This window comes from Pagrus pagrus (assembly GCF_965226575.1).
Source record: "Pagrus pagrus genome assembly, chromosome: 18".
In the NCBI taxonomy this organism is placed as follows: Eukaryota; Metazoa; Chordata; class Actinopteri; order Spariformes; family Sparidae; genus Pagrus; species Pagrus pagrus.
In genome coordinates, this window is record NC_140202.1 from 24104338 (window position 1) to 24125215 (window position 20878).

At 40.4% G+C, this 20878-nt stretch overlaps 3 protein-coding genes across 3 annotated transcripts; 2 read left to right on the forward strand and 1 right to left on the reverse strand.

Moving 5' to 3' along the window:
- Positions 1-172: 172 nt before the first annotated feature.
- Positions 173-11530, forward strand: akap12a (A kinase (PRKA) anchor protein 12a). The gene is made up of 4 exons (XM_084381945.1): positions 173-404; positions 3228-3327; positions 3493-9635; positions 10340-11530. The coding sequence occupies exons 1-3, from the start codon at positions 297-299 to the stop codon at positions 9603-9605; spliced, it is 6321 nt and encodes a 2106-aa protein (XP_084238071.1). The 5' UTR covers positions 173-296; the 3' UTR covers positions 9606-9635; positions 10340-11530.
- Positions 11531-11620: 90 nt separating this feature from the next.
- On the reverse strand, positions 11621-16288 carry rmnd1 (required for meiotic nuclear division 1 homolog). Its single transcript, XM_084381950.1, has 12 exons — positions 16108-16288; positions 15260-15721; positions 15072-15177; positions 14899-14974; positions 14569-14608; positions 14351-14451; positions 14160-14266; positions 14003-14067; positions 13793-13869; positions 13319-13439; positions 13072-13188; positions 11621-12181 (listed from the first exon to the last, which is right to left on the reverse strand). Exons 2-12 carry the CDS (start codon positions 15692-15694, stop codon positions 12149-12151), a joined length of 1278 nt encoding a protein of 425 aa, XP_084238076.1. The 5' UTR covers positions 15695-15721; positions 16108-16288; the 3' UTR covers positions 11621-12148.
- A 1021-nt stretch (positions 16289-17309) lies between these two features.
- Positions 17310-20833, forward strand: ccdc170 (coiled-coil domain containing 170). The gene is made up of 8 exons (XM_084382029.1): positions 17310-17393; positions 17554-17736; positions 17873-18175; positions 18303-18479; positions 18963-19136; positions 19220-19462; positions 19705-19908; positions 20496-20833. The coding sequence occupies exons 1-8, from the start codon at positions 17367-17369 to the stop codon at positions 20772-20774; spliced, it is 1590 nt and encodes a 529-aa protein (XP_084238155.1). The 5' UTR covers positions 17310-17366; the 3' UTR covers positions 20775-20833.
- The last annotated feature ends 45 nt before the right edge of the window (positions 20834-20878 follow it).

Genomic DNA, 20878 nt, shown 5'->3' on the forward strand with positions numbered 1-20878 from the left:
GAGGACAGGCTGTGTTTTTCTCTGCAGGTCTTTTTTTTTTTTTTTTTTTTTTTGATGCAGCGAGAGGCGTGCCGAGCCGAGCCGGGCCGGGCCGGACCAGGCTCGACTCATAGGCTTCATGTGATCCTGCAGGGAGGTGTTTGGCTAAAAGGACTTTTTCCCAACACCAGGCTGCAGCATTTCCAGAGCTGAGCGCCTCTCACGAAGCCTCGCTTCTCTCTCTCTCGCTGCACATTTGGGATATTAACATCACTTGTGCGGCTCATTCCGGACAGTGACGCGCTGCAGATCCGACGATGGGAGACGCTCAGTCTGCGCAACGGGAGGGCAAGAAGGATGCAGCAGCTGAGGAGGAGAGCGGAAAAGTGGATGATGCTCTGACCGAGCAGGCTGTTGAAGACAAGGTACCGTCTCATTTCCCCGCACATCCACATTGTTGACATACTGCAGATAACTCCTGTCACGTGTACAGGCAAACTTATCCACAATAGGTCCGCATTAAGGATCTTCACTCACACATTCTTAATAGAAAACCCCTTCAGTGTTTGTTGTGGGTGAGAAAATGCTGAGGCTGGGTTTTCTTGTTGCTTGCCAACACATCCATCCAGATGAAAAACAGTCCCCACATACTGAGCCGCATCATCCAAGTGCTGAAATAAGCTTTTGCCAATTCCTTCCTTGTTGAAAATGTGTTTTATTCTGACTGAATATTAGGAACTGTAAATGCCCTTTTGGTTGTCCAAAAATAGAAGCTGTTTTGCCCTTCTGAGGACCTTGTTTTCACTGTTGCATTGATGTTGCAATGGTCTGCATTTACTGTAGATGAAAAGTAAAACTGCATGGAGGAATAATGACCTTTCATTCTTAGAGGAACCTAAGTAAAGCCCAGGGGAGAGATGGAATTTCCCCTTTGCTGCACTCAGCAGCAGGCAACATCGATTATTTGTGTACAACATCGTCACTGGTTCGCACAGAGCAGGAAGTCCATTAGACTTGAGATATAAAAATGGCGATTAATGTCTTGTAAGTGATAATTATCTTTTTATGTTGGTTTATTGGCACTTTTGAACATCGTGGCTTGGGTCAGTGTTTGATTTGGATGGAACAAGGGCCAAAGTGTTCTTCGTTTTGAGTCTAATGTCTGAAGCTTTCAAGTTAAAAGCCTAAATGTTTGTTTCCTTCACTTTAATTAAGTAGAATAATCTGACTTTTTCTTCTCCAAATGAGTAGCAAAAATAATTGATGAACTATATTTTGCTTCACACTAGTTAACAGTTTTATGCAAACCCAATTCCAAAAAAGTTGGGATGCTGTTTGATTCATAAATCACTACAATGACTCAGAGTAAAGTTCATACCTCAGTCCTCTTTTGTAAACACTCACAGATACCAGCAACCTAAATACACCTGATTTCTTTTTATGAAGATGTTTCACAAAAACATTGAAAAACGCCAAAATCTCACAATGTTAAAGAAAGTGAGAAGGAGTTCTGGGATTCGTCCCTTTATCTGGATCCGCACCAAACCATAACGAGATCTATTCTGGGCTGAGACCCATCCTCCATATTTAAGTCTCATGGAAATCCATCCTGTAGTTTTTGTGTAATCCTGCTGACAAACCACCGGACAAGGGTGAAAATGTAACTTCCTTGACTCAGTTAAAACAGAATGTAACATTTTGTTAATCCTTTCTGACATGTACTCAGTTGAAAACAGTACAAAGACGATATATTTAACAGAGAGAAAGATGTAGCAGGAGCGCTACTGGTGTCACACAAACCACCAGTGCTCATGGAAGAGGAAAAAAAGAGAGAAAGACTTACGACCAAAAGAAAAAAATGGCAGAAATTATCCAGCTCCAGATACTTAAGGTGGTTTGAAAAATGTAAAATACCTTTATTTGTAGAAACATAGAAAAATACACCAACTTGTAAAGGCTTGCCACCCTGAAGAAGGTGCAAGCAGATACTCGTGTATTGTTACGATATATTTAATGTTTTACCTCATCAGCGTTATCGATTTCTATAAATATGTCCTTATTCTTAATGTGACGCCAGCAACAGGGAGAGCTGTTGAATGCTAAAAAAAACCATCTGGCACAGTCTTCAAGTAAACAAGTTAATTTCTAACAGGTGACAGTATCATGATTGGGTATGAAAGGGGCATCCATGAAAGGCTCAGCTGTTCACAAGCAAGGATGGGGCGAGGTTCACTGTGAAACATGTGATTGTATGAAAGATATTACTACATGAGCTCCAGCAGACTTTGTAAAACCGTTGTCAGTGAACACAAATCGTTTGCATACTGTTTTTATTTGCAATTAACACGGCGTCCCAACTGTTCGGTGTCAGGATGAACCATTTTAGTTCAGGATGACTGAAAACAAAGCGATGCCTGTTCATAGGTGCGTGCATGTGAAGTGAATAACTTTTGACTGGGAAAAACAGCTCACACCCACCCATAATCATATTACGCAGTTTGATCTTGTTGGCATACAGTCGTGTTTTAATTCACAGTCTATGTTGCTTTTATCTCAACATTTAGGGGATTAAAAGCTGGTTCTTGGGTCACTCATAATCAATATCAATATTTAATTAGTCATCAAATTAGTCTACTTAATGACACACTAAAAAAAGAAATGTTTACTTCAATTATACATATAGAAAGTGTGCAACACTGCTCTGTGTGTATGAAGAAATGGCAGCACTGAGTGGAAATTAATCTAACAATGTCTTAGTCAGTATTAGCAGATGGAATATGACCCTTTGAGCTATTTGTATAGTTGATTATTAAGTGTGTTACTCCGCTCTAGTTTAAGGACATGAGTTTCTTGTTCTGATTTCATTTTTCAGACCTTTCCCCGGCTAATCTGACTCACGGATTTGAGATTGGGACAATTAGAGTTGTTTAACTGTAAGACTGCCATCGCTCCCACCCAACAGTGGATGGACTGTGTGGTGTGCAGACAAAATAGGACTTTGGATCTCCATTTAATCAAAGATTGAAATTCTTTGCTGGCTTTAATGGAAGTACACATTCTGATGCTATGAGCATATAAGGAAATGGTTGCTGTGCATTTCTTTTAACTGAAAAAAGTGCTTGGAAATGCTTAAAGATGGGAACTAGTTTGATTGACTATGAGTTGACTACCCTACCGTCTCACTTTGTCTAAAGGTACACTGTATATATTATGTTTTTGTACATTCAATGTTTTTTGTTTTGTTTCAGCCTCTCAAAAACACTGAGCAGATCTCTGAGATCATTGGGAAAGCAGACGGCTCTATAGCAGAAGTTAATGGTCACTGTAAGGATGAGATCGCTGCTGAGGGTGGGTACTCATAATTTGTTTTACTGCTTATTGGCAGACAATATCAGCATAATTGAACAGCTGCAGAACCTGTTGGACTTCAGCTGATAGAGTTTCATCTTTCATCAGTCTTGTTCAGTTCTTGCAATCGAAGTGTTTTAATATTTAATTTCTTTCCTGGTTTAGCGATCCTTACGCCTGACGAAGATGTTTCAGAAACAGAGAAGCCTCTTCAAGAAGAAGTAAAACCATTAGAAAATGATGAAATTAATGAAATTAATGAAAAGACATCCCCTGATGAAGCTGATGCTAATGAAGACGTGCCCTTGGAAATGACTGAAATGGATGCCAAGCAGAATGACATCAACGATGGTTTTAGAAGATTTTTCAGTAACATTGGTTTGAAATTAACAGTAAAGAGGGGCTCAGTTGATACAGCAACGGATGTGCCTGATAAGACCAACAAGGAAGAACCAAGCATACCAGAAGGGGTCGAGGAAGCTGCAAAGGTGTCCAAAAGTGAGAATGCTGAACAGAATACTGATGTGAACATAGCGCAGGAGACTTATGACAATGATTCAACAACATGTCCTACTATGACAGAAGCTACGTCGGAAGATGCTGTAGAAAATGCAGAGGAGAAAACAACAGAAACCAAAGAAGAAGTTGAATCTCATGATGCAGACGCAGCAACATCATCTGCAGGCGAAGACGCACACCAGGAAGCCACACCTGAAGAAGAGCCAAATGAAACATCTCTGTCTGGTGCTGATGTAGATGCAGTATCTCCAATTAAAAGATTTTTTACGACTGGAATATTTTCTGGACTAGGTAAAAAGAAGAAGAAAGCGGCAGAAGATGAGACAACTGAGAAAGAACTCGTAGACATGGGAAAAAAGGAAGTCATAGAGACAACAGAGCAAACTGTAGAAGACCAACAACAGGATAAAGAGGAGTTTAGTTCAGGTGTTGAGGCAGCTGCAGTTGAGGCAGAGCATAAAGAAAACAAACTTAAAGAGGAGATTGTGTCTGCAGAATCAGCCCAGATGACAGATGAATCAGAAATGAGTCCTCAAGAGAAGGAAAAAGTTCCATCAAGTCCTCTAAAAAGGCTGCTGTCAGGGTCTAGTTTCAAGAAACTCTCCAAAAAGCAAAGAAGCAGGAGGTCAAGTGATGCAAAGCTGTCCGACTCTGGGGAACATGTTTCAGACCAGCTCCTGTCATCTACTGAGTCAGCTGAGAATCAGAAGCAAGAAGGTCCTGCACAACCCTCTGCAGAGGCAGAAGAGGAGGATGGTGCATGGGCTTCCTTCAAAAAACTTATGACTCCAAAAAAACGCGCGAAGAGACCCTCCTTGACCAATGAAGAGACACAAATCTCAGGTCCAGTGGAACCTAAACCAAGTGAAGGAGAGCAAATATCAGATCACAGCACAGAGGAAGGCAAAAAAAGAAAGGACTCGTCCGTTTCATGGGAAGCTGTTTTGTGTGGATCCGGAAGAAGAAGAAGCCGTAAAACATCTGACTCCGAGGATGAAACACCTCAAATTGATAACACTGATCACAAACAAGGCGGTGGCTCTAAACATGGTGCAGAATCTCCCCTAGAAAGTTCAAATGAGCATGATATTGTCGGCTCTTCACCCAAACAAGCAGGAAGTCCTTCAGAGAGTGATGGAGGGTCAACATGGAACTCTTTGAAAAGACTTGTCACCCCGAAAAGGAAAGCCAAGGATGAGGATGAAAGCAAAGACATCATACAGTCTGATAGCGAAGTTACTCAGGACGAGTCCTCCTTTTCGTTAAAGAAACTCCTACCAGGACGAAAAAAGAGGAAGTCTGCCGAAAAGCAAGACCGAGCATCTTCAGATGAGGCTGATAGGGATGTAGCTTCAGGTGATGAAGACTCTGAGACACCAGCTGTCGTTCCAATGTCTGAGTTTGATACAGTTGAGACAGATGTTCACATACAAACACAGGCAGAGACAGAAAGTCAAATACCTGAGGAAGCAAATCATGAACTCCAAAAAGACCTAATTGATCAGATAGCCGAACCAGGCCTACCTTGTGAAAGTCTGCAAACAGAAGCAAACAAAGTCCAAGACAATTATGCTGCTTTAGAAAAACAGGTACCTACAACCCCTACTGCAAAAGCAGAACCTGATGATGAAACAGAATCAACCAGTAGTCATCAACAACTCAGTGACATTCCAGAGGAGGGCGTAATTACAGACACCATGGTCACTCCAGCTTCAGTCGCTGAGGAGGCAGCTAGAGATGACACTTTAGCAGAGGACCTGATAGAGATCACATCTGAGGCCATTACTGCACCAGAACCTGCCTCGGGCATTACTCTTGCAGATGAAACTGAGATGATCTCTGCCGTTTCCCAGTTATCTTCAGAGTCTTCAAAAACATCTGGCAACACAACACCAGTCCCAGCAGAATATGAGGTTGTGGAAACCGATGAACTCCTGTATCAGGTTGTTGAAACCATCTCAATAAGCCCAAAGTCCATCCCAGTGTGTTCAGATGAGCCAAGCTCTGAACAAATAGTTGGTTCTGCCTCACATCAAATACTGGAAAAATTTGAAATAGAAGAGCCAACAATTCTGGAAATACACAGGAGATTAGATGCAACAGCCATTAACACAGGTCTAAATGTTGAAGAACTGGATGCAATTAATGAACTTGCAGCTACCTCCCAAACAGAGAGCACATCTGAAGTTGTGTCTGAAGTTCCTACTGAGGAGTTTTACACTGCTGAAATTCCTGTAGACAAAAAACAGGAGGTCGGTGTTTCACATCCAGAAGAAAGCGTGGAAGAATTTGAACAGATTGATGAGAGCCATCATCTGGTCAAAGGCCTATCTGAGATAATTGCTGCTGTACCTATAGATACATTGCCTGAAGGTGAAGAAACTGTGCTAGATGTAGGGTCTGTAGTTGAGGCACATCAAGCTGAAACAGAGGATTCAGCTGCTACAGTAGCAGATGAAATGGAGGGGGCTATGGAGCAGGAAGTCCAAATGGTGACAGAAAAGAAAGATCAAATTCAAGTTGAGGACACAGATCAACCACCAGTAGAGGTGGAGGAGCTGTGTGAATTAGCAGCTATACAAGGTGACACATTAGATTCAGAGGAGGGTAGTGTTCGATCACCAGAAGTAATCTCAGAGGACATACTGGCAGCCAAAACTGTTACTGATGAACTCAAAGAGGAAACAGAGCCAGAAAAGGAAGATGAACAAGAACAGGATGCTGCCAAAACTGAACAAGTTCAAGTACCCGAAGAATTAGAAGCTGTGCAAGCCTCCACATTAGATTCAGAGGAGACTAGTGTTCAATCACCAGAGGAGGAAGTAAAATCAGAGGACAGTCCACCTGCAGAAACAGTTACAGACAAACCCGAAGAGACAGCAGAGCATCTCCCTGAAGTCAGTGTTGAGCCAGAAAACAAAGAACTACCAGTGAATGTTCAAGAACCAGAAGTATTAGAAGCTGTTCAAGAACCCATATTCGATTCAGTGGATGGCAATGTTCAGTCACTTGAAAAAGAAGCAATAGTGGACCTTCCCAAAGGAGAAACATATGAACCCAAACACGAAACAATACCTCTCACTGAGCCAGTGGATGCTTCCAAAACTGATCATGTTCAAGAACCGGAAGTATTACAAGCTGTACCAGCCCCAACATCAGAGGCGGCACTTGAAAAGGAAGTAACATCAGAGGAGGTTCCAGGAGTGGAAACAGTTGCAGATGAATCCAAACAGGAAACCGATGTGAAGGTTGAGCCAGAGGAAAAACTACCAGTGGAAGTTGCTAAAACTGAACATATTGAGGAACCACAAGTATTAGAAACTGTTCAAGCCTCCACATTAGAGTCAGAGGATAGCAGTGTTAAATCACTTGAAAAAGAGGTAATATCAGCGGTTCCAGAAGCTGAAACAGTTACAGATGGACCCAAACATGAAGAAATACCTCTCACAGAGCCAGTGGATGTTTCCAAAATTGAAGATGTTCAAGAACCAGAAGTATTACAAGCTGTACGAACGCCAACATCTGAGGCTGGTAGCCTTCTATCACTTGAAAAGGAAGAAACATCGGAGGATATTCCAGCAGAGGAAACGGTTACGGATGAACCCAAACAGGAAACCGAAGTGGAGGTTGAGCCAGAAGAAAAAGTTACATTGGAAGCTGCCAAAACTGAAGAACAAGAAGTATTACCATCTGATGTAAAGGATATTGTAACTGAGACCAAAGAAGTGGTATTAAAGTATGCGCATATAGTCACAGAAAGTTTTAAGGGAGGAATCTCAGAGGACATTCCCAAACCAGACACTGACAATTTAATTGCTTCTGTAGCGGATGAAATCAAGAGCAAAGTTTTGCCACAACTGGGTCAGGCTTTAGAGAAAACAGAGGATCAGAAAACTGAAAGTATCACGCATGATGTTCGGGTTGAGCAGGAGGACAGCATCCCTGAGGTTGTAGATGAATTACAAACACTAACAGCAGTTCATGTATCCTCTGTCAATGAGGAGGCAAGTAATGTTCAAGAAACCGCAGCACTTTGTGTAGAAAATTCTGCAGTTACAGATGAACCCAAACATGAAATGCAGCTTAGTGAAGTGCAAGAAAGTGTTGAACAAGAAAAAGAAAGCAACATTCCAGACAGCGAGATAAAGACTGCAGTGGTTGAACGTACCTTAGTGGCTTCAGTAGTTGTATGTGATGTAAAAGATGTCTCAGTTGCAGTACCTGATGTTTTGATAGAGAAAACATCAGAAATGACTGAACCCTTGATAGAGACAGTTGCAAATGAGGTAGTGCTTAAGGAGGAAGTCGAGGCTGCTGTACCATTTGTGAAAGAAGATACGGCTGAGACAACAGGGGAGATTGAAATGATGCATGTGCCATCAGTAACGCTTGAGGAGCAAGTGCAGGTGGTCGATGTTGATTTAAAATCTGCAGGGACAATGGACTCGGTGCTAGAGGGAGGGCTAACAGACACCAAAGAAGTCATAGCTGTTTGTAATGAAATGGGTAAAAAGGTAGACAATCTCTCCGCAACTCCAGAGATTGAACAGGAATTAATTAATGAGGAACACAAGGTGACAATTCAAGAAGTTATTCAACATGTTGAGGAGGAATTACCAGAGACAGCACCTGAATCAGTGGTTGTAAACCTTAAACAAGAAGTGATTCAACAGCCAGATGCTGTGACGAAAGTAAGTGAGGTGGTTGAAAGTGAATCAAATGATGCGGAGGATCAAACAGCAGTGGAGGAAATTATTGAATCATCCAGGGAAAGACAGGATGGAGCAACTGCTGTCATCAGTGATGACTCTGCAACAGAACAGCAAGTGTCCAAGCAGGAAATTCTTGACAAAGCACAAATTACACAAATTTCTCAAAGTACGATTGCAACGCCTAGCAACACTGGATTAGTCATCCCACAAAACACTGGAATCATCTCGTCAGTAGGTAATGTGGAGTCCCCGTCAAGTCTTTCTTTAGAGTTCAAACTTAACATACAGTTCGGGCAAGCAAAGGCCCCATTTTCCCCACCACCTGTAACAGAGAGAATTGCACCTGTGAAACAGACAGACATGCCTGAGGTTGGAGTTCAGGCAGCAAACGCAGAAGTAAAACCAACACAAAGACCTGAGAGCCAGAAACAGGAGTTAGCAGAGTTAGCTAGCGTCGCAGTTCGGGCAACAGAAATCACAGAAGCAATGGCGAAGTTAGATTCAAGAGAAAATGGCGTGATTATGCCTCAACCTGTACTGCAGGATGTCGGCATCCAAGTGATGGAAACAGTAGAACCAGTGGAACAAATCGAATCAACAGAGACAGTAACCTCCAGTGTTCAGGCAACAGAAACAATACATCCAATAAGACCAACAGAGCAAAGAGAAGTCTTTGTGAGTCACGCAGTACTCTGTAAAGCTCATGACCAAGACACAAAAGTAGAAGAGCCGGTTAAAAAAATAGAGGAGGAAAATGACCAAGATGAGTGGATGGATGCTGAGGAAGTCATCTACACTCAAGAGAAAACAGAGGTGCTCCTTGAGGTGAAGGAACCTCTAGAACCTCAGACAGGAAGTGAACAAGAGGAAGAGGCAGGACTTGGACGTGAGGCTCCTGATTACAAAACTGCGGAAGAAGAGAATCAACAGGAAATACACAAAACAGAAGGACCTTTAGAAATTGAGAGCGACGGTGAAGATTTTGCTGTCGCACTTGAGGACCTGGAATCTGCGTCTGTGAGCATCACTACGATGGACTTTGATTAATTTCAATCTCAACTTCAGTGTCACTAACTGGTAAGCCTTTTTCTTCACTCTTGTCATGATCATTGCATGATCTGATATCGCTGTGTTGGTGTTGTTCCTACAACATAATAAGGACCATCATTGCAATTGAACAATCACGTATATTTTGACCCAAAACCATGATCGTTTCCAACCCAATCACCAGAATATATGTTTCTGCAAACCATAGATATGTTGAACTTTACATTTCATTATGTTTACATTTCTCCATTTTATATGGTGCCAACTCTGGGATTATGGCCTGTTTAGGGTTAGAGTTAGGGTTTGTGTCAAGTTAGGATTAGGGTTGTGCACAAAAACCATTTGGTTAGGGTCAGAAAAAAGATCATGTTTTGGCTTAAAATACCTATTTTGGTCAACACATTATTTTTGTTGTTGACCAAAACAAGACGACAAATTGACCCGAGGTCAGAATATCCAGTGATGTGACGCTTGAAAGCTGCCTATTCATACAAGACGACCTGCTCCCTCGGAGGGTTTGTTTGCTTTTTTGTTACCTGCAATGACAATCCTCTAGCAACATTTACTATGATGTCGCAGGGACGACACCAACATGGAGATATCAGATAAATCCATTTTTTTGCCCATTTGTCAATTTGCTCTTACACTGTTGTGCATCACATTCATTGCAATGTCCACAGTAATTAATATCATGTTACATTTTTTTCCTTTCTTTCTTTCTTTCTTTCATTCAGGGTTTGGACATTCAAAATGAAAGTCACTCAAGTTTGTAAGAAGTTTCTAAAAAGCCATTAGTGTGTGTGTGCTTAATGAGAGATCTGGCAAGAGAAGCATCGACTGGAAAAGTGATCATCTTCTCAGGGGAACGCAGAGTTTGAACTACGAGTGAACTACATCCATTAAGCAATGACGTCTTTCAATACATCTGAGTGGTTTGCTATATTGTGCAATTTTTATTAGTAATCTTGTCAGGTCTTGTCTATCGTAAGTGATGTTTTTGAAAAGGATCTAACCTGATCTGTTTTAATAGATTGCTCATGTTTGAGAGAGTGAGATGGCATTTTTGTTAAGTATTATCCTTAAAACACATTTCTGGATGATTTCTTTTGCTTTTTCAGAAGCAACATTCATTCTTCCTGGCACACGAGGATGTTTCTAGTATATCAGTTTATGTAGATATTTCACAGCCGTTACAATGCATCATCTGTGTTCATAAGCTCTTCTGTCTTTCTGTACTTATTTTATCATTTCATTTAAATACATGTTCCCACGGGATCTATGCAGATAAAAATAATAGGCAGAATTAAGCATGCTATTATTACTGTATATTATCTTGTACATAATGACAGTTTTAATGCTTATACGGGCAAAAAATAGCCCTCATTTTGAATCTACAAGAATTTCTACTCAGACAGGTTTTCAAATAAGTGCATGATGATCGCATGGCACGTCTTTGTTTTGTGTTTTAAAAAGTTAGAATTCACTTATTTTGATTGTATGTTAAATTAATCTTTACATATATAATTATAATCAGCAAAGCCTTAAACTTCAGCAATCATGGCAGCTTTACATGTGCATTTATTTCCAAGCCTTAGGCCTCAATGAGCTAGCACTATCACTGATACAATAGATTCAGTCAGCAAGTGTGTGTGTGAAGGGTGAGAGGAAAAAATAAGGTTATGACAGGCTGTTGTGTCCTCTTTGAAATGTTTTCACATATACTGACTTTTATGAAGAATTCTTCCTGATCTGTGTATATGTCCACTGATGACAACATGCAGAATATAAACCTGAGTTACTTGTGTTTATATATTTACATATATATATTTACCAATGTTTTATTAATAAAATATAATTTTATTTGAATAAATTCATACTTGTATGTACATCTTGTATTGCGGAATCTTTTATATTGACACTTCTGGTGATCATAAGCTATCTTTAGACAGTCTACTGAACCAAAAATCAATCAATAAGTTGATATTTTACATGCAAACACTGAAACATAACTGACAAACATTTAAAACAAATATTTTATTTCATCTTCTATAACTTAGCACTCACAGTCGGAGTAAATTAAATACCATTATTTATATTTCCCCATCTTATTTTACTGCTAGTGTTTCAGTCACAAGAATAATGTCACATGTCGAGGTCACACGGGGTTGAAAACCAGCATTCTTCACACTGAAAAAGATTCAGACTTTTGCACATAATGTAAAAATGAAAAAAATGTACAACTGTATCACATTGTAAAGCATAAACTCAGAAAACAAAACTAAAAGTCCTCCACCACCCTTGAGTTAGGATCTTCAGCAAAACAGTAAATACATGATAAAAAAGACGGATTTATTGTGTGTTGTTGAAATGTTGATACTGTACGACAGGAACAGTAAGACATTCGAAGATATTTAGGTCCACTTTATGATTTCAGTCACTTCCAGAAAAGATCTTCACATATGAAGTACCTTTGTATAGAGCAGCATTCTTCCTTTGGAGCTTCTAGTACCCTTTTTAGATTTGTGCATTGTTGGAGCAGCAGGTTAGAAGATCATTTTTGCAAGTTCAAACAAAACCTACAAGAGAAACAAGCGATAGATGTAATTTAAACTGGCAATAGACACGTTTTTTGCTTTAATCCTATCGTTATGAAGTGAATGTTGATTACACAATGATAATGACCCTATCAGCGTTTACATAAGTTCCCTTTACACTTTGCTTACACTATGCAATTTGGCCTGCCACCGAGCATTGGGTTAGGACGATGTTGATGGCTGACAGTCATCCACTACTGAACCCTGCAACTTGGTAGCATAGTGATTTTAAAGGCATCCCACCAGAGAACACAAAAAAGTAGCATCTGCAGCGAGAGTTGCTGGCGCTTCGGATATGTGGTGGAGAAAATGAAAAGGCGTTTGTCTCCGTTTATTAGGTAATAGTTGGCTCACTTTGTTTTAAGCTTCTGAGGGTGAACACAGCCAAGTTACGGACATGTCGTGCGGAGACAAAGACCCTTTTAAACCCGGCTTGGGGGATGTATGTCAGACGCTTGCCAGGTAGGGATGTGACAAGTCGATCCGACTCCCTTCGCTGGTGACGGGAGGCAGTTTTCCAGACTAAATGAATAAATTAACACATTTTGTTCTGTGTTGTTGGTGGCTGCTACAGAAAACAGGAAAACAGAGAGCGAGTCGGTAGTGGGAGAAAAAGTTGTCCTTTGCCACTTCAACCCGAAAAGGTTGTATGTGTTTAAAATAAAATTAAACAAAAGAGCTAAAAACTGAAATGTACAGCAGAATGTTAATGAATTGCATTCTTTTATAATTAAATAGCTTTTAACTAACTAATAAGTAGTCTAGCCAAAGTTCCAGAGCTGCAGGTTTGATGTGATCAATAAAGATTGGAAACAAAAGGCACAAAACACATTTTTAAACATCTGGCACAAACATCTCTTTTAGACCCTTACCTCAATCGTAATGAGGATGACTATCATCCACTCCAACCTCAAGCTGTGCTTCTCACTCAGGTGGCTTCTCATCAGATCTGTTAACTGTGTGCAATGTTCCAGCTTCTCGTTCACAACCTAAAAACATACAAAATGTTGGTAGCTCAGATCAAAAACAAAGCATTGGCCTCTTACTATAATGTGTGAGAATGAGTCTCTGTATTACAACGAGGATGTCACATATGTTTGGAAAAAAAACTTTATTTACATTGACTCTGCGGTTGATGCTGAGGAACTGGCAGGTCTTATCATAGAGCTTCTCCAGGTTTTCTCGGTCCCAGTAGAAATCTGGTGTGATGAGCAGGTCAGACCTCAGGTTTATACAGTGTCTATTAGATAAAGATATAAAAACAAAAGGTTTTAAACAGATTGTGTCAACCCAGAGTTTAGTAACACAATGGCAGATCTACAATAGATGTTGCAATTGCCCAGCAGAATTACTTTAAGATTGAGCTGTTAGATATAGTAAACTGACCAAAGAAACTGACAATGAAGAGAGCAAAAAAAGGTGGATATCAGTTGATCTGTTACTGATAACTTGGTAAACACAAAATATAAATCTGACATTCCATGCCTTCTGAAACAACAAGAAAGTTTTGTCTTCCTGTGAAACTTGACGACAAAAATAGAAAGGTCACAGTTCCCTCTGAATGAACTTCTATTTAGAGAAAACTGAATTTACCTTAAAGTGAAAAGCTCGCCTATCTTCTTCATAACCTCTGCAGAAGACAACTTAACTCTTTTACCAGACTTCAGCGTCTGAGGAGAAAAAACAGATTACATTAGGATGAAGGGGAGCACTGATGCTTAACCTGCCTTACAGACAAACAACCATTATAGATAATCAATTATTCAGAATTTCTTGCTGCCTGCTGTTAAGTGTCCACTGTACCTCTGGAATTGATTGAATTGACTCTACAAAGTTATCTAACGCCACCTCCCATATCGCCAGCTTCACTGGAAAAGAAAGCAAGAGGTTACACTCTAATGAGAAGCTACACAGTGTTACTACAGAACAAGACCCTTCTTTATGATTTATGGGTTCTCACCTGACAAACACAGTGCGTTTGAAAATGCAAATTTCTCCAGAACAGCTTCATCTTGATTCATCTGATCATTCAGAATAAAGTCGCCGCGCTCGAGCTTTGTGTTTCCCCTGAAGAAGAAAAAAATGTAATTTAAAAAGGGAGTCTGAACATACAAATAAACAAAAACAACACGAGTGTGAAGATCAACATACTCTCCAACCCTGTAGTTAATCTCTTCATTTTCCCAGTGGACTAAAGCGACTTCATAGGGCTGGATCTCATGATGCTCCAGTATTCTCATCACTCTTTTCAACTGTAAAGACAGTGAAAACAATTAAGTTATCAAAGATGGATAAAACATGAGAGAAGTAAACAAGATTTAATTTAATATTATACATTACAAAATACAGTTAAATATAGTTGTGTTTACCGTTTTCTCCTCAACATTCCAGAAAACTACTGAGCCTTCCCTGAAATATCAGATTAGGAAAGTTAGTCCATTGTTTGAGGAGGAGAAGGAGGAGAACAAGCGCAGCACGCTCATGAAGTTAAAACTGCTGCACCAGGATAGAGCCACGCAGACTAGAGTGCCAAACATGTCGTCGAAAACGTGAAATTATCAGATATCTTACTAGTATCAGCGATGAGGAGCAGGAAACAAAAAAATCCATATTGTGCGTCCTTAAATGGAGCATCTGATAATTCATATCCAAGACAAAGCGTAAACAAAGCAGTGTAAAGACGTGTACTCTATTTGTACCTGAAGAAGAACATTACAGCGTCGTCATCTTGTTTCGCAGTCATGTCTGTGCTTATCACCAGCACATTTGATGCATCTGAAATTAAAATATGAATGTCATAAAACATGTTAGTTGTTCCCAACACATGTAACTCCCTGGGAAGTTGTAATATACGAATACTTTTGAATCGTACCTCTTGGTAAATCTATCTCTTGGAATCCGTGGCTCATCAGGTCGTGGCAAAGTGTCGGTAAATGATACTGATCTGCTGTTGCAAAGGCAATACACTGCATCATATCCTACAGAGAAACACAGGGTTTAATTAATCACTAAAACAAAAACATGAAGTGTATAAGATCAGTCATTCATCTGATGAATCACCTTGTCCTCAGTCTGGGAAGGCTGATTGGCTCTTGAAGGCTGTTTTGTTCTTGGTCCTTTGGGAACCCTTTTCCCAGGCACTGCTGCAGGTTTTACACTTGACTTTAAGATCGTCTTCACAATGTCGGCTGAATAAAGACGCTTCTGTTCGCTTCTACATTTAGACAACATCCCCGGGTCAGTTAACAAAGTGCTGCCGAGACCTAAAGCAGGGAGAACATGTCTCACATGCTCCTGCTGTTGGTGAAAAGTGTTTAAATAACAGGTTCTTGAGAAGATCCCTGAGCCAGAGCAGCTGGAGTGAGTCCTGGGTTTGTATTCATACTTGTGTGCTTGGACAGACTGGGAGAAACTGGCTGAGGCACACATGAAGACTGGTTTCCTCTCCACGGGCCGCTGAGCGCCCAATCTGGACCACAAGGTCCGGAGAAGCATCTTTCCTTGGACAGCTGCACAGGTGAGCTACAGGACAGGAAACAACTGGTGGTGTAACTATATGACATGTCATGCCCTGATTTACCAGTTCAATCATCACAGCACTCTGTAAATCCAGCTTAATCTATTATCAGGTGGATATTCCACTTAAAATTTCCATTCAAAACATCTTAAATTCAAATGTAGGTGCAATAAACAAGCAAGTCTGACCTTGACTACATTAGCTTTCGATATCCTCACTAAGAGTGTCGTTAGGATTGACACATAATAAATAAACAGTGTGATTAATACACGAAAAATAAATACAGCTCTATACCTACAGTACAGCACAAGTCAACAGAGGTGGTAACATGCTACTGTGCGTCAGTGCGTCTGTTAGCTAATGTTTGGTGGCTAGCTAGCGGTTAGCTTACCAGTAAATGAAAGAGAAGTCATTCAAAACGAGTCTATTTTAAATCTTCTCCAGCACGACAGGAACAATAAGTTTCAACAAGTGTTGTGTTGAAATATAATTGTGAAGTTAGCACACGTAGCTACATGTCAGCTCGCATGACAGAGCTGGGAGGCGTGTTTGTTTTTGTTAATAAAGTTTTGTCGCCGCTTATTTCCGGGTTGAGGTGACGTAATGACGTCTTACGTTGTTTTTTGCTGGCCCGATCTTTGACTGCCAGGCTTGAAAAACATTGAACAGGGCTGTACACAGGAATTTAGCTCTAAAAACTTAAATAAAATAATTATACCAGGCTTTTTGTGGGGCCAAGTCATCTCCAGTTGTGTGTCCTTAAAATAAAAATGTTATTTAGGTTATGTTACATGAGCTTTTATCTTTAAATAGCAAATGTGTTATCATTGTTAAATGCACGTCATAATAATCCTAAGCAGCAAACAAAAAAACCCTTATTAAATACTTTTAATTAACTTACATTAACGTAAGGGGGTTTAATCAATACTGAAGCCTATATAACACTATTTTTTCAGTTTTTTTAAAAGACTTAAAGAAACGTATTTTTCAATGCCGACAAAAACTTGAAGCAATTTTTAAAAAAAATCAACATTTGTGTGTATAAAATTTACCAAAATGTTTTGACACAGAAATTCAACTTCTTGGTACTTGTTTTTTGCTTTTTCTTCTGATGTGTTTCCTCAGTTATAAAGCAAGATTCATTGTTTCCTGTATGCTTCACTTACATTATTCTGCAACATAGTGCAAAATGTAATGAACTGATCAAGTGATGACAACCATGATCTGATAGAAGACTGACAGTAACATGCCGTAAAGTGTACACGAAATCCCTGAATTTTGAGTGGTATCTACTTTAAATTGTTGCCTTGGGAATGATGGCAACCTGAAAGTCTGAACTCAGGGCAAACATATAAAGGCTTATTTCTGATATGACCTTCACATGCATCTTCATCAGCTTCTTTCTCTTGATTTCTTCTGTAATTTCACACATGTTAAACCCAATTAAATACATTTTAACTATAGATTACACTTGATTTCAATCCAAAGATCTATTTTTTTGTAATTGGTGAAGTCTCTAGATGTCAGATGCCCCTTTAGCATCCCCTCTGGTGAAGCCTGGTATTGCCTGTGTTTGGTGTTGCCAGGAAACTTCTTAAAACAGAAACAAGTCTCTGCTGTATATTCACTCCCCCTGCAACACTTCTAATTATGGAAGTCATGGAAAACTCTGATGAGGTATGTTAACACAACATAAATGAATTTTACCTCTCTGTATGATACATGTTATTATTGGACATACACTAAATTACACTGAATGTTGGCAGCCAGACATAAAAGTAAAAATGTTCCACAATAGAATTTATAATAAGTCTTTACTGCTGTTTTGAATGATCAGGTGGACCAGTCTCATGAGAAGGAGAGGCTGAAGATGAGGATTGTTGTGTTGGAGGAGAGTGTGAAGTCCTGTGAGCTGGAGTGTAAAGCCAGCAGAGAGACGGTGCTCAGGCTGGTGGCAGAGCTGGACCGAGAGAGGAGGAAGGCGGCCAGCAGTGCAGCAGCTCTCGATTCAGTCAAAGTGGTACAAGGCCTCATTGTCTTCAGCTACACCTCTGTGGCCAGAATGGATTAAAAATGCATACATCCAAAACTTAAATTTTAATAATTTATTTAAATTTAAGCCAACGTGTTTGTCTCTTTTTTTTAATCTCTTTTAGGAGCTAGACGGCCTGGTGGTGGGAAGAAGGAGTGTTGAGATTGAGAAAGAAACCCTGACAGAGAGGCTTGAGGCCGGCAAAAGAGTCATCGAGGCAGCTCGGAGGGAGTCGCACTGTTTGGAGAAACAGGCGGAGGAGCTCGAGAGAAACTTGCAGTCGAGCCAAAGGGAGACGGAGGCAGCTGAGGAGAGACTACAGGTGTTCCTGAAAAAGATGGCCGGCCTGCTGCAGGGGAAGTCTGAGAACATCGTCCTGCCCACACAGGAAGATATTTTACACCAAGTGGATGATCTCTGTAATACGGTGAGGAATGAGATCCTTGACCTTTGACCTCTTTTGTTTTTTGCAATAGTTAACATTAAAACTTCTGTGTGCTTGTCTTAAAGAGGCACTTCTACTCCTAAATAAACACTGAACATCCTTACTACAGCTGTGTCACGTCTCCGAGGAGCTGAGCGAGCAGAGGGAGCTGCAGCTCAGTGCTCTGCAGAGGGCTCAGCTCGCAGAGCAGCAGGTCCAGGACCTGAGGGAGAGACTGCAGGGTCTGGAGACTGAGCTGTTAACAGCAGACATGCATCGAGACGGGCTGAGACACAACAAACAGCACGTGAGTACAGGAAAACATGTTAGTAACATGACAGAGTTATCCATAAGATATAATACTTGATTAAAAAATCAAGATCAACATTTATCATTATTTCAACTTCTTTTTTTTATCATTAAAAGTTTTTTATCTCATAATTTAGCTTCCCTTTATCTCAGAATTATGACATTTAGCCCATAAATATGAATTTTATCTAATATATTTTGACTTTCTATCACATTATTCACTTTTATATAAAAAATCCATCTTTTTATCACATAATTTTGACTTTTTATTTCATAATTTTGACTTTTTAAATATGATAATTGACGTTTTATTTCATAATTAACTTTTATTGCATAATTTTGACTTTGTATCACATAATGATAAATAACCATGGGAATATTTTTTCATCTAGTTTAGCTTTCATCTTATCTTTTTTGTCTTTAACTGGTGGAAATGGGCTTCCACAGTTAATCCATGTTACTCTGTATCTGTTTTAAACAGTATGAAGAGTTCCTGGAGCAGCTGTCAGAGACGATGAAGGTCGACAGTATTGCTGTGGATCTCGGCTTCGACATGAGGCTGAAACTCATCCTGTCTCGCGTAGAGCAGCTGGTGAAACGAGAGGCAACTGCTTTGGTGGAGAGCAAAAGTCTGACCTACAGTCTACAGAGAAAAGTAGGCTACGGAAATAAAAAGTGGTCGTATTAGTGGCATTTGGAGTGGAAGTATTCTCAGCGGGCCTTTTCTTTTTGCAACAGTTAAAGTCACAGAAAGACCAACTCGAGAGCAAAGGACTCCACATCCAGCTGATGAGGAAGAAGGTGTCAGAGCTGGAGGAGGAGAGGAGGAGTCGATCAGCGCTGGCTGTTGAACGAGATGATGCCCATCTGGAGGTTAGGAAGCTGCAGAAGAAGCTGGAGCGTCTCCAATGCGAGCTGAAGGCCACCAAGCTGTCCAACACTGAGCTCAAGGCCCAGCTGTCCCACACCAATGAGCTCAAGGTAGAGGGGAGAGGGATTCAGTCCAGAATTCAATCCAGAGGCATTTTCTCTGCTTAATCTATCATGTATTTGTGTTTAAATCTGTGTATGAGTGGATGAACTGTGCGCCAAGTATGTAAAGAGCCTTAGTTCTGAAAATAAATGTATATATATTTTTAAATGTCAGAGTATTTGAGAGCAATAAGCCAACTTGAATAAGCCACTGAATAACTCCGCTGAACACCTCTGTCTGACGTGCCAAGTTGAAAGTGATGGAACAGAGTCAGACCGTGCAGGAGCAGAAAAAAAGGCTGGATCAGCTGCTGGATGGGAAGGCAAAGGTGGAGAAGAAGCTGAACACAGCGAGCTCAGACCTCCAGAGCCAAGAGACGAAGAGCAGAGAGGACCACCAACAACTCAACGCCCTCAGACAGAGCCTGGCTCAGCTGTCTGACAGGGAGAGAGAGGTGAGGGAAGCCTCAGTATGGATCACACTGCTTTTCTTGCTAAGACCCGCCCTACTCTGCCTTTGTCTTTATCTTTTCCTGACTGTTTTCTGTGTTTACCTGCTTTTCGTAATTTAGTCCCTGTGTATTTAATCAGTCTGTGTTTCCCTCTTTCAGTTGCCAGTTTGTCCATTTTACCTCCTAGTTTTTGTATTTATCTTTAGTATTTTTGGATTTACCTCAGCTTGCTTTGAATGTGTTGATGTCTGGACTTCAGCTTTACGTTAATTAAGCTCGCTGGGTGTCTTGCATTTGGGTCTTTTTGCTAGGTGGCCAGAAACACAACTTCAAAATATGTTAACAAGTTTGCCACAAAGTTTTAATTGTTTTGTTTTGCTGCCCCCAAGTGGCCCAAAAGTCAATTATGGCTTTAAAGAGCTTTTGACAGACCTAAAACTGGTAATTTAGCTATTGATGCCACAGTTAGTGATTAAAAAAAGACTGTCAATCAGTTCAGAAGTTGTAGGAGGTTCAACTCATATTTACAGATTATTACAGATTACACTTTAAAATGAAACTCAGGAATATTTCTTTTCTCTCTTGTTCAGTTGCTGGATTTTCGGATGGTCGTCTCCCAGATGTTGGGACTGGATGCCACAGCTGTGGCTCTTCCAAATTATGAAATCATCAAATTACTGGAGACCCTTCTTCACCCTCATCATCACCATCACCACCACCTTCATCATGTTAATGCACCCTGGCACTGCCCTTCTCACCAGAGGCCTCATCTCCACCAAATCCAGGACCTCCCTGACAGCTCCTCGTTCGTCCTCTCTACCTCCAGGTCGGCTTATCCAGATGATGCAGTTTCCCTTAAAGAAGCTTAGATTTAAACATTATACATAAGCCAAACTGCACTTAAAATGTAAAGGTAATATTGTTGTCTTAAAGTATATGAGAACAGATCTTATACAGTATGAAGTGATCTATC

What these genes read in the sequence shown, in the direction of transcription:
- akap12a (XM_084381945.1), top strand. Translation starts at nt 297, where the DNA reads ATGGGAGACGCTCAGTCTGCGCAACGGGAGGGCAAGAAGGATGCAGCA. An exon ending in AGCAGGCTGTTGAAGACAAG is followed by an intron (nt 405 to 3,227) that starts GTACCGTCTCAT and finishes GTTTTGTTTCAG; the next exon opens with CCTCTCAAAAACACTGAGCA. An exon ending in GGATGAGATCGCTGCTGAGG is followed by an intron (nt 3,328 to 3,492) that starts GTGGGTACTCAT and finishes TTCCTGGTTTAG; the next exon opens with CGATCCTTACGCCTGACGAA.
- rmnd1 (XM_084381950.1), bottom strand. Translation starts at nt 15,694, where the DNA reads ATGCTTCTCCGGACCTTGTGGTCCAGATTGGGCGCTCAGCGGCCCGTG. An exon ending in GCTGTAATGTTCTTCTTCAG is followed by an intron (nt 14,609 to 14,898) that starts GTACAAATAGAG and finishes CTGATATTTCAG; the next exon opens with GGAAGGCTCAGTAGTTTTCT. An exon ending in GGAATGTTGAGGAGAAAACG is followed by an intron (nt 14,452 to 14,568) that starts GTAAACACAACT and finishes CTGTCTTTACAG; the next exon opens with TTGAAAAGAGTGATGAGAAT.
- ccdc170 (XM_084382029.1), top strand. Translation starts at nt 17,367, where the DNA reads ATGGAAGTCATGGAAAACTCTGATGAG. An exon ending in CTCTCGATTCAGTCAAAGTG is followed by an intron (nt 17,737 to 17,872) that starts GTACAAGGCCTC and finishes AATCTCTTTTAG; the next exon opens with GAGCTAGACGGCCTGGTGGT. An exon ending in TGGATGATCTCTGTAATACG is followed by an intron (nt 18,176 to 18,302) that starts GTGAGGAATGAG and finishes TCCTTACTACAG; the next exon opens with CTGTGTCACGTCTCCGAGGA.